The sequence below is a fragment of the Chiroxiphia lanceolata genome, assembly GCF_009829145.1.
Source record: "Chiroxiphia lanceolata isolate bChiLan1 chromosome W unlocalized genomic scaffold, bChiLan1.pri scaffold_40_arrow_ctg1, whole genome shotgun sequence".
Lineage (NCBI taxonomy): Eukaryota > Metazoa > Chordata > Aves > Passeriformes > Pipridae > Chiroxiphia > Chiroxiphia lanceolata.
In genome coordinates, this window is record NW_022476499.1 from 91,318 (window position 1) to 104,201 (window position 12,884).

The 12,884-nt window shown below is 53.8% G+C and overlaps 1 protein-coding gene across 1 annotated transcript; it reads left to right on the forward strand.

Moving 5' to 3' along the window:
* Nucleotides 1-6,994: 6,994 nt before the first annotated feature.
* On the forward strand, nucleotides 6,995-7,963 carry LOC116781299 (olfactory receptor 14J1-like). The gene has a single exon (XM_032677000.1). The coding sequence runs from the start codon at nucleotides 6,995-6,997 to the stop codon at nucleotides 7,961-7,963; it is 969 nt and encodes a 322-aa protein (XP_032532891.1).
* The last annotated feature ends 4,921 nt before the right edge of the window (nucleotides 7,964-12,884 follow it).

Consider the following 12,884-nt stretch of genomic DNA (forward strand, 5'->3'; position numbering starts at 1 on the left):
GCCCTGGTCCTGCCCAAACAAAACCCCTACACACTGTGGGAGGGGATAAAGTCCTGGTGCTACACTGGGGAAGTGAGGGGGGGAAGTCAGTGTGGGGTTCTCCTCCCATGAGAAAAGGCAAACCCATCCGTGGGATTGCCTTTGCTCAGGGACCAGGGTGTACCTGGTGGGTAATGAGGGAAGATGGGGAGACCCGGTGTGTGCCTCAAGGAGATTTAACCTTGGGGGAAAGATGATCTGAGTTGTGTGTTGCAGGAGGTAAAGTAGCAGGAACGACATGAACCAATGAAGAACAAATTGTGTGAGGAGGAAGGAGAGTGTGATGATGACCCAGGACGGGCTGGTGTCGGTGCCTGACAATTGATTGTGTTGCTTCTGCTGTCCTGAGTACCCATCCTGATGGAATGGAGCCCAGTATCTGGAGGGGGGAAGAAGGCCATGAAAATGGGAAAATAAGACCTATCTGTAAAAGGGCAGGGAATAGCAGTTAATCAAAATGTATAAATATGTACGTTGGGTCTAAAGACAGTTTAGGAATGTAGTTTAAGTAGCATGTGTTGGTAAGGAGGGATCTCAGTAATGAAGAATAAATACAATGGAATAGTCAGAAGATAAATAAATTATGTGGGGTCTGAGTATGACACAAATAGTGTGGAATAAGGGGTGGAGACTGTATGGGGTCTGATTGAGCTGCAGTTCATTTCCCCAGAGCAGCACTCCCAGAGCTGTGCTCTGCAGTGGGAGCTGGAAAGGTGTTGATAACACACTGGTGTTTGGGTCACTGCTGAGCAGGGCTGGCACAACATCAGCACTGTCACATTCCTCCCCAGTTGAGGGCAAGACCCTGGGAAGGGACACAGCCAGGTCAGCTGAGCCCAACTGACCACAGGGACATTGCAGACCATGGGAGGTCAGCTCAGCTCTAAAAACTGAGGCAGGGAGCAGGAGGGGGGCATTCATTGTCTGATGGCTGCCTGCTGAGGAACCCTCACAGGTACCCAAGCCCTGCTCCTCGGGAGTGGCCGACCATGGCTGCTCATGGGGAGTAGAGAACAAACCCTGCTGTCTTTGGTTTCTGTGTGCACAAGCTTCACTTTGCTTTAAAAAAACTGCCTTATCTCAACCCACTATTTTTTTTTCCATCCTACTCTCTCCCCTGTCCTGCTGGGAAGGGGAGTGATAGAGCAGCTGGGAGGGCACCTAGTGTGCAGCCAAAGTCAACCCACCACACACCTGAACACTTCCAGAGACTCCACCACCTCCCTGGGCTACTTGTTCCAATGCCTGAACACTCTCTCAGGGGAAAAAGTTTTTTTTTAATATCTAATCTGAGCCTCACCAGATGCAATTTAAGGCAGTTTCCTCTCTTCCTGTCTCTAAAGACTTTGCAGAAGAGACCAACCCTGACCCCACTAAAACCTCCTTTCAGGTCATTGCAGAGAGCAATGAGGTCCCCCCTGAGCCTCCCCTTCTCCAGACTCAACCAGCCCAGTTCCCTCAGCCGTCCCTCAGCAGACATGTTTTCCAGAGCCTTCCCCAGCTCCGTTCCCTTCTCTGGACACGCTCCAGCCCCTCAAGGGCCTTTTGGCACTGAGGGGCCACAACTGGACACAGCACTCCAGGTGGGGCCTCAACAGTGCCCAGCACAGAGGGGCAATCAGTGCTCTGCTCCTGCTGGCCACACTCTTCTCCACAAAGGCCACGACGCCCTTGGCCTTCTTGCCCCCCTGGGCACATTCTGCCTCATATCCAGTCTCTGTCAAGCAGCACCCTTAAGTCCCTTCCTGCTGAGCAGCTCTCCAGCCCCTCTGCCCCCAGCCTGGAGCGTTCCAGGGGGTTGTTGGGACCCAAGGGCAGGCCCTGACACTTGGCCTTATTGATCCAGTCTGTCCAGATCCCTCTGCAGAGCCTTCCTGCCCTCCAGCACATCCACACACACCCAGCTCAGTCAGTCTCCCAAACAGAACAAAGTCTGACCACCAGAAGTCCAGAGTGTCAGTTCTGCTGCCCCCTCCTTCCTCCATCCAGAATGGAAAACTCCATCATTTTGGGGTCTCTGTGCCCGATGGCTCCGACCACCACATCCCCCACCAGTCCCAGAATCATGGAATGGTTTGGGTGGGAAGGGACCTTAAAGAGCATCTTGTTCCAACCCCCTGCCATGGGCAAGGTCACCTTCCACTAGACTCAGAGCTCAGAGCCCCATCCAACCTGGCCGTGAACACTTCCAGGGATGGGGCAGACAGAACTTCTCTGAGCAACCTGTGCCAGGATCTCACTACCATCTCAGTCCAGAAATTCTTCCTAATATCTCATCTAACCCTTCCCTTTCTCAGTGTGAAGCCACTGCCCCTTGTCCTGTCACTCCAGGCCCTTGCCCAAAGTCTCTCTCCATCTTTCTTGTTGGCTCCCTTCAGGCACTGCAAGGCCACAATTAGGTCACCCCAAAACCTTCTCTTCTCCAGCCTCAACAATCCAAATTCTCTCAGCCTTTCCTCACAGCACAGCTGCTCCATCCCTCTGATCCCCTTGCTGCTCCCCTCTGCACTCACTCCAGCAGGTCCATGTCCTTCCTGTGCTGGAGCCCAGAGCTGGAGGCAGCTCTGCAGGGCTGACAACATTACAGCCCTGTGTGTTCCAGCAAGGACACTGTGGAACCTCCTGGAGTAAAGGGGCCATTGTGACACTGCAGGGCCTTCTGGAGCCAAAGGAACCCTGGGACACTGTGGAACCTCATGGAATCAAGGGAACATTGTGACAGTGTGAAAACTCACGGAATTAAGAGGCCATTGTGACACTGCAAGGCCTCATGGAACCAAAGGAACCCTGGGACATTGTGGAACTTCATGGAATCAAGGGGCCATTGTGACACTGCAGGGCCTCATGGAACCAAAGGATTCCTGGGACACTGGGGAGTCTCATGGAACCAAGGGGACACTGTGATATGTGGGGCCTCATGGAACCAAAGGAGTCCTGAGACATTTTGCAAACTCATGGAATCAAGGGGCCATTATCACACTGCAGAGCCTTACGAAGCCAAATGGACCCTGTGACTCTGTGGAACCTCATGGAATCCAGTGGCCATTCCCACACTGTAAAACCTCAGGAATACTGTCAGGTTCCCATTATGAAAAGATGCCTCTGCCCAAATTCAGCTTCAAAGGAGACCATGTGCCAAAGTCAGCAGTCCAGCTTTGATTTAACAGTAAATAGGAGGGAGAGAAAGAGAAAGAAATAGAGAGAGAATAAGGGGGTGGTGGGAAGACGGTGACAGAGAGACAGAGATGAAGTAAATGTATCACCCCATGTAGATCCCTGAGGCTCCTACCGGTCCTTCTTCCCCCTGCTCTGCTCGGTGGAGGGTCCCCAAGTTGTGCTTCTGGGCTATCACTTTTATACAGCCCAAGCCCTGGGTATTCAGGGGGGTAGATGCTGTTCCCACAGCTTGGGCTGGCACGTCTACAAGGACTTGCTTCCTTTCCCACAGTTTGCCACGGTGGGAGTTTTGCCTGGTGTGCTTCCAGTCTGCAGGTGGGAATCTTTGTCTGGATGGGTTCCCCAGACCTGCCTTACCAGTCCTGGCTTCCTCTTGGGGCTGTCTGCTCTTTCCCCCAGACTGCACAGTGCAATTCTGTCCTGGGGGCTACTTCAAGAGCTTCACCTCCCTTTAGCCCTTGGAATTAAATGCCTTCCTGTTTGCCACCAGTGCTTATGTGTTGTGGTGCCTTATGGGATTTTCCTGCTTTGACAGTGTTTTGAGACAGTTCATTGTGCCCTTCAAGTCCTTCCATGTGCACACACCCCCCACTCTCACCAGTGTCTGGCCCTCCAAAGAACACCAGCCCTGATGATTTGTAGCTCCCACTCCAGTGGTTGGCACTTGGAGCTCCCTCTGTACCCAGAGCTCAGAGCTCCCTTGTGCCAGAAAGTTTAAAGAGATTGTGCCTCATTCTGCCAAGACAACCCTTGGAAAAAAGTGTCCCTCTGTGTTTCCTGGGATAAGAGTACTCTATTGTCATCTTCAAAAACCTTGGAGAGGTCCCAGAGATCTCCCAGGAAGGAATTTGGGGCCTCAAGCCCATGACCCGTATATAGAGGCTGAGGACTCAGGGGTCAGTGGTGCAAAGATTGAGGACAGTAGAGGAGTAGCCTGAGAGGTCTGGAAGGGGGGTGTCAGAGCTGGTGGAGCTTTTCTTCCTGTCAGAAAACAGCCTAAGAAAGAACTAGTGCCACCAAAGGCAGCTGGGGTGGCCCAGACTGGTGACAAGAAGTCAGAAATTTCCCTCCAAGGTCATTGTTGTGGTGCAATATGTCACAAAGGAAGAGTGTCAGCCAGGTGGGGCAGCCGGGGGGATGACGACAGCCTGCAGGGAAAGGGGCAGGGCATGGACACCGTAGGACAGCCTGGGCTGGAGAGGAGACAGGGAGGGGGAGAAGCTGAAAGGCCCTGACACAGCCACCTTCTGCAGGCCTTTGGCCATGGCTGCTGTCTGTGCCCCTGATGCCAGGAGGAGGGGAGTGCCCCTTGCAGCCCTGGGGCCTCCTGGCCTCCTTGTCCCTGCTCAGCAGCCTGGCAGGTGCCACCCCATGGTCCTGCCCTTGGCATTGCACATCCCACATCCCAGTGCCCCAGGAAGAGCCCTGAGGAATGAGGCAGGGACAGGATCTGCCTTCCCAGGGGCTGGGGGTCAGGGTTTGGTCCTCTGGATTAAGGAAACCAGTCAAGGTTTATTCAGCATTAGAGCCACCTTTCCCTTGCTTGTCCATCCTTGTCATCACTGTCTGCAGTTTTCTATTCCAACTGGAATCTGGGGACACTTTCTCACTCTTGTCCCTTAGTGGGACCCATTAACAGTACAAGAAACTTCAGTCTTTCAAACTCATTTGGACTTGTTGAAAACTTGTTTGAACTTCCTCTCAGGGACTGAGTCTCATGTAAACAACATCAAACCCCCGGAGGGTCGCTAAATGCCTGGGGCTGTTGCTGTGCTGCTGAGCTGGGCCGGGCTCCTGGCACACAGGGAGCTCCTGGTAAGCAAGAAGAGCTTCAAAGAGACAGCTCTGCTGGTGAGCAGCTCCTCTGCACAGCCCAGCAGGGCTGAGGGCACTGCCTGCAGCACTCAGGGCACAAAAGCAAGGCAGACAGAGGTTACACACAGCCTGGGCTGGGAGGGAAGTCGAGAGGAAGATCCACTGCAGGAGGAATCTTTCCAGGCTCCCTCACGGTGAGTCAGCATGAAGGGCAATGTGTCTGCAGTTGGGGCAAAGATCTCCTAACACTGGCACATCCCACTCCCTGCTGCACCATCCCAGGCACATCCCAGCAGGGTTCCCTTCTCCCAGGGAAGGCTGAGGGGTTGTGAAGCCGGGCTGTTCCCCCCAGGCTGCCCCAAGCTGTCTGCAGAGCAGGGTCCTGCAGCCCAGGGCTGTGCCGGGGCAGGAGCTCTGCCACTGCCAGGGGCAGCTCTCAGCCGGGCTGGGGAGCTCCCTCAGGGCTGGGCAGAGGCTGGGGGTGGAAAGAGCAAAGCCTGGCAGGGCAGGGCAGGTTTCTTCTGCTATCAAGGGGGAGTTTCATGGGTCAGGGCTGCTCACAGAACCAGAGCACCCCAGGACATTTTCCAGGGGATACTTCAAGGAAGGTCCAAGGAGGGATTTCTCTCAAGCTCTCAATCCACATGTCTGGTGGTTTGAGTTGCAGAGGGAACTGTGAGGAGCTGCCCAGAGCTGAGAACAACTTGCTGGCACTGTTGGTGTCTGGGAGGTGGCCCAGTTAGCTCAGGGTGACGCTGCCCTGAGTGCCCAGTGGGCTCTGCCCTGGCCTCTCCCAGCTGGACCCTCCCTGTGCATTTCCTTGGTTCTCAGCTTGCCCGTGGTCCTGAGCTTGTTCCCTCCTTCTCTCAGTCAGGCTCACTGGGCAGGGGAGTTCAAGCTACACAGTCCAACACTGATCCTGGCATTCCCCTATGACAGGAGTGTCCCTGGGAATGAGACATTCCACTTGTCCTCTGCCCTGTGAGGTGTGGGCAATGAAGTCTGTGGGCCTGGGTCAGGAGCTCTTTTTCCCTCAATCAGACCCCGTCATTAGGACACTTGGCTCTTTTCTGAGGTGTCCTTCCAAACTGGGAGCTGCCCTGGAGAATGCAAATCATCCTCCCAGCACAGCTGTGTTCTCTGAAAGCCCCAGTGGAGAGGGGCAGAGATGCTGTGCCCACGCCAGGAGATGCTGTTGGGTTGGGGAGATGAGCCACGGGTGTCCTTGGCTCCAAGTGGGTGCTGAGCCCTTGAGACAGGCTGAGACACTGAGGGGTCTGGGATGGATCCCTCTGCTCTCAACAGTGTCCGGTGGCTTTTCAGACCCAAATGGGAGTGGGATCAATCTCCATCTCAGGAAGGAGCAAAGCCAAGGCAGTTGGGAACAAGAGAGAGGGACAGACCAGTTCCCCTCACTCTGCACTAAGCCCCAGACAATCATCCTGCCTGGCAGGACCTGCTCTGTTCTCCCTGAGTGCATCAGAAGTGCTGAGGGGTTCTGCCATGCAGGAACACTCCTCAGGAGAGATGAGGGAATTGGAAAAAAAAAAAAAAAGGCAAACAAAACAACCCTGTGACACTGCCTTCTGCTGTCCTGGTTTTCCTCAGAAACTGGGAGTGCAGATGCTGACAAGCCCTTTTGCACTGGGAGCAGTTTCATCTGACACAGCTGAACACCAGGACGGGCCCCTGTGCCCACCATGCCCATGACCCCACCAGTGCAGAGCAGAGCTGGCCCGTCACAGCCAGTGGGCAGAGGGTCTGCTCCTCATGGAAGATGTGGTGAGCCCCAAGCAGGGCTTGGGGAGCTTAGGAATCTCTAGGAGGGATTCCTAGAAAAGGAAAACAAATGGAACAGTGAAAGGGGTGTTGGAAAGGAGCTTTGAATTTTCTTAGAATGTTCTGCCCTAACTTGTCACTGTTATTTCCTCCCTGGATAGTGCCCCACATCTAGAGAAAACAAATGTGGAACAGCAGCTCCATGGCCCAGTTCCTCCTCCTGGCATTGGCAGACAGGCGGGAGCTGCAGCTCCTGCACTTCTGCCTCTTCCTGGCCATCTCCCTGGCTGCCCTCCTGGCCAACGGCCTCATCCTCAGCGCCGTAGCCTGCGACCACCACCTGCACACCCCCATGGGCTTCTTCCTGCTCAACCTCTCCCTCACAGACCTGGGCTGCATCTGCACCACTGTCCCCAAAGCCATGCACAATTCCCTCCAGAACACCACAACCATCTCCTACATTGGATGTGCTGCACAGGTCTATTTCTTTTTCTTCTTCATCACAGCAGAGTTTTCCCTCCTCACCATCATGTGCTACGACCGCTGCGTTGCCATCTGCAAACCCCTGCACTACGGGACCCTCCTGGGCAGCAGAGCTTGTGCCCACATGGCAGCAGCTGCCTGGGCCACTGGCTTTCTCAATGCTCTGCTGCACACAGCCAATACATTTTCCCTGCCCCTGTGCCAGGGCAATGCCCTGGGCCAGTTCTTCTGTGAAATCCCACACATCCTCAAGCTCTCCTGCTCACACACCAGCATCAGGGAAATTTCGCTTATTGTGGTTAGTTGCTGTTTAGCATTTGGTTGTTTTGTTTTCATTGTTTTCTCCTATGTGCAGATTTTTAGGGTTGTGTTGAGGATCCCCTCTGAGCAGGGACAGCACAAAGCCTTTTCCACGTGCCTCCCTCACCTGGCTGTGATCTCCCTGTTCCTCAGCACTGGCTTGTTTACTTACCTGAAGCCCCCCTCCATCTCCTCCCCATCCCTGGATCTGGTCCTTTCGGTTCTGTACTTGGTGGTTCCTCCAACACTGAACCCCCTCATCTACAGCCTCAGGAACCAGGAGATCAAGGATGCCCTGAGAAAACTGAGAACTGGGTGTTTTTCAGAAGCAATAAACTCTCCTTCTTCTGCATGTTATGAACATCATTAAAGGCCTGTCCTGTTATGGTCTTCATTACAGGCCAATTATATCTTCTGGTTTTTTTGCTCCTGGGAGGGGTGTTATTTTTGTGAGAATTTGTTCACACCAAAATATATATAAAGATATATATATATATATATATATATGTATAAATATACATATATATTTCTATATATATAAACATCATTTTCAATTCAGTGTTTGCCTTTCTAGCCTGGCCCACAGGCTGTACAAATTGGGAATTGTACTCACTGTGTGCTTAAACCAAATAAAAACTCTGCATTGACTTGTTTGCCTGACATCTTTCCTCTCTGACTTCTCTGCAGCTGCAGGCTCGGGGCCTCTGTGCAGAGCTGGGCCAGAAAAGAGTCCCAGCAGAGCAGCACTGCCTGGGAGCAGCAGCCCTTCTCCTCCATGGTCTCCTCTCCCTTCCCTTCCACACTGTCCTGCAGAGCCCTGTGTTGTTGGAGCCTCAGTGCTCTGGCAGTCGGTGCCAGTCCTGCTGCAGGACTGTCCAGGGACTGCAGGCAGGGACAGCCACGGGCACTGCTGGCCCAGAGCTGACCTCTGCAGCAGCACTGCCATCCTGCAGGGGCATCTCCTCAGGCCAGGGCCTCAAAGCTTCCATCTGCTTTCCACTTGGCTCTCCAGGATGTGCCCAACACAACGCCCTGCAGAGGAAAACAGCAGTGAGCAGCACAAGGGGGGCAGTGCTCAGGGTGGGGGCACCCAGCAGTGCCCTGGCACAGCCAGCGCCGCTGCCAGCACTGGCCTCTCACCCCAGGCCATTGGGCTTGTTCTTCCCTCCAAGGAGGGACAGCAAATGACCAGCTCAGGAGTCCATGTTTGCACTGCATGCACAAGACATGCCCATGTGTCACGGCTTGGGGCTGGGGGGTGGAAGGCTCAGACAAAGTTGATGGCAGAAGCTGTCTCGTTGAGCTGCGAGGGGCAGAAAGGACCCCCTTGCTTTCTAAATTTCTTCTCAGAGAGGAGCCTGGCTGTGGCTGGATCCAATCTCAGGTTCAGAGTTTGGTTTCAACTGAATGAATTATAGAGGTGTGATTCTATCACTTTGTCCTGCAGGATTTAGTGATGGCAAATCAGAAATATTTCTATAAAATGAATTATTTATTATGACAAATAAACAAACAATTGATCAGACAAATGAACACACAAAAGAACTTAAAGAGAATTATTTCCTGCACAGTATAAAAGCCAAAAACTCCTAGCAGTGTAGTGTAAGATAGGACAGTGCAGTCTATCAAAGTCATTCTATTAAAGCAATTGGATCAAACCCAGCAAAAAGAAACAATCCTGAAGCAGAGATTGAGGTAACTCACCCCACAATGACAGGGGGTAGTTCTCTCTCTTTCACTTAACTCCTGGGCAGTGACCATGAAGAGCTGTCCCTGCTTCATGGCAGAAGCTCCACACACTTCAAGGAAGTCTGGGGAAGAATCCGTCACAGGAAAGTTGGACAGGGCTTTTACAGTTATCAAGGGTTTGACTGCCAGACATATTTCAAGGCCAGGGAGAAGCTTCTCTGTCAAATCCTGCTTCAGAAAGCAGGATGTGTGTTTGAAGTTTCAGGAAGCATTTTGAGTTTAGCATAATTCAACATTAAAAACAGCACCTTGGCATCAGCAGTAACTCACCACAGAGAGCTTAAATTGTTCGTATTCTTTGACCATTTTTTAGATATTTTCAGAGCAGAGCATCCTGCCAGAAACGGCCTCTAGATTCCATAAGGTTCCAAAAACTCTTAGGGTTCCTTTGGTTCCATGAGGCCCTGCAGTGTCACAATGGCTCCTTGATTCCACCATGTTCCAAAATATCCCAGGGTTCCCTTGGCTCCAAGAGGCTCCCCAGTGTCCCACCGGCCCCTGGATTCCAGCAGGCCCTGCAGTGTCCCAATGGCCACTCGGTTCCCTGAGCTCCTGTTGTGGTTGAGCTCAATTTCCCCATCCCCTGCTGTGCTCCGATGCCGTGAGAACTGCAGAGAAGCGAGCTGAGCACACGGCGGGCCCTGGTCCTCTTTGGTGGCCGGGGCTGCCCCGAGAGGGAGTCCCCGGCCGCTGCCCCCGGAGCCGCCGCGCCGTCCCCTGAGCGCGGCTGAGGCGGCAGCGCTGGAGCGGGGCCGTGTCTGCCCGGAGCCGCCGCTGCCACGAGGCTGCCGCCGCTGCCGCTTTTGGCCTGCGCTGCCCCGCAGCCGCCCGGCCCCGGCTTCCCAACACTGCCGGCGCCTGCGAGCGGAGCCGGCGCTCCTGCAGCGCCTCGGAGTCGCTGCTCCGCCGCCACAGCGGCTGCCGCCGGCCTCTGTGCCCGGAGCCGCCGCTGCCACGGGGCTGCCGCACTCACCGCCGGGGTTGCCGCTCGCGCAGCCGCCGCTCTGCCCCGGCTGCACCGGGACCCGGCACCGCCTCGGGCCTGCGCTGCCGCCTCAGCGGCCACAGGCACAGAGCCATGGGGGGACCTTTGCTCTGCCACTCATGGGGCCTGCCTTGGTTCTGCTTGGGGCTGGGCTTTAGGAAACTTGCTGTTCATTTTCATGCTCCACTGGAACAGCTCCTGAATTCCAAAGGTTTCCTAATGCAGGGGGAGGGGTTTCTATGGCATCAGAGGGGCCACCCCTCGGGACACATTGTCAATAAACCATCCAGCTGACTGGGATGGGTGTAAGAGATGGGGAACAGAATAATGAGTCATCCCCTGAAAACCTTGGAACATTCCCTACCTGAATCATAACCCAAATGGAACAGTTTGGATACAATTCCCAAATAGTTTGGAAACTCTGCTAATTACTGACACCAGGATGGAAATTCAGCAGATCACTAAAGCCAGTCCCCTTGGGAGCCCACACCCAGCGGGGCTGAGGGAGGCCCTGGCAGCTCCCCAGCACCCCCCTCTCAGTGGGACACCTCTGGCAGCCTCTCCCAGCTCGGGAACCCTCCAGTTTGCAACACTCCAAAGAGCAGCGCTGATGGCCAGGACAATTCTGATCCCCCTCCACAAACACTCCTCCAGCTGTGACCCTTGTCTGGTGGGAAACACAAAGGGATTTGTGGGAGTGTTTCCCTGAAACAAGGAGAATTTTGGAGAGGGACATTTCCACCCCCAGCTATGGATGTGTCCACACATCTCTGCCTGGGTGTGGATGTGAACTGACCGTGGGGTGAATGTTGTAGTTTTGACTCTAAAATTCAGTCACTGTTAAAATTATAGCACATGCTATTGAATCACCTGATAACTGTTCAACTGGTCAATGATTAAGTGCTACTAATCTCTTTTGCCCCCTTGTCTTTGGATCCAAATCCTTTGCACCCTGACCCTCTTGCATCCCAAGGCTCTGTGTAAATCATTCCCTTTCATCAAAAGATATATATTTTTCATGACTTCCACTTTAAAATCTTCCTGCTTAACTAAACTACAAAACAACTCTAATTAGCTGTAGTAGTCTTGAAGACTTTAAGACAATTAAATAAAAATAAATAATTTGTTTTTCAGTGTTTTAATGGGTCCCACAGTGTGTTTGGAGCTGCAACAGCTGTCAGTCCAAGATGAGCCATGTCGGAACTGGTGAGGTTGGGGGGTGAGGAGCAAGGTTGATCATTCAGGGTCAGTGTGGATCTCCTGAGGAGACACTCAGCATCAAGATCACTTGGAGAACACCTCTATCACCTCTCCTCTCAACTAAAAAATAGCCATCATTGAATTAAACCAAAAAAAGTACAAATATTGAAGACTTGTTTTGAAATTGCCTTGAAGACAATTAAAGGAAGACAAAGAGATCCTGAGGGATTTCTGCATTTTAATGAGCCCCATGGTGTGTTTGCAGCCCAGCCCATGATCCTGAGGTACTCTGCGAGAAGATTGAAGCAGCTGCTGAAGAAGTCAGAAGCCAAACTGCAAGTGCCTTGAAGCATTGCTGGGCCCCACTGAGGGCAGGCACTGCCAAAGCCTCCCCAGGGCCTCCTTGGAGCAGCTCCTTGGAGGCCAGGAGTGCAGGCAGACAAAGGCTCTGGGCAGGCCCCTGCACTGCTGAGCAAAGCCTGCCTTGGTTTTGTGGAGCACAAAGGCCAAGGCCTGAGCCCCAGGCCCTGGCCCAGCAGATCCTGTCCCTCCCGGCTGGCTCAGGGCTCTTTGGGGGGCACTGGGATGGGAGGGGGAGGAACAACAAAGGCCCAAAACTGGGCAACCCCTGCCAGGCTGCTGAGGGAGGGGTGAGGCAGAACCCAAGTGCAGAACCTGCGAGGAAAGTTGGTTGTGGTGGCCTGAGTGGCAGAGGCAGCTGCCAGAGGCAAGGGGACAAAGGCCTGGGTGCCTTTGGGCCTTGCAGCCCTGCCAGAGCCCTTGGCCATCTCTCCTGCAGGCTGTCCTGCCCTGGCCCTGCTGCTGCTCTGGCCTTGCAGGCTGCACACCCCCCTCCTGCTTTCCCACCCCCTCCCAGCAGCATTTCTAGACCCTCCCTGATGTCTCTGCACCAGCTCTGGCTGTTGCCATGTGCACTTGGCCTTCTGAACTTGGATGCTGAGCCCCTGTGCCACAGGACATCCCTGCCAGAGCCCAGGCCCTTCTCCTGGGGGTCACTGCAGAGCTGAGCAGATCCAGGTCACCTCCCATTCCTCTGCCATCCCCCTGGGCCTGCTCTGGGCCCTCCAGGTCCTTGCCCATCTTGTGGAATGAAGGGGCCATTAAGCACTTGGGGCCTTGTGGAAAGAAAGGAACCCTGAAACATTTTGGAATCTCATGGATCCAAGCAGCCATTTGGAAAGTGCAGACCCTTATGGAAACAAAGGAACCCTGGGACATAATGGAATGTCATGGATCTCAGGGGCCATTGTGAGACTGGGGAACTTCATGGGAAAAACAGGAACCCAGGGACACTGTGGAACTTTGTGGAATGAAGGGGCCATTGTGACACTGAGGA

What these genes read in the sequence shown, in the direction of transcription:
- LOC116781299 (XM_032677000.1), top strand. Translation starts at nt 6,995, where the DNA reads ATGTGGAACAGCAGCTCCATGGCCCAGTTCCTCCTCCTGGCATTGGCA.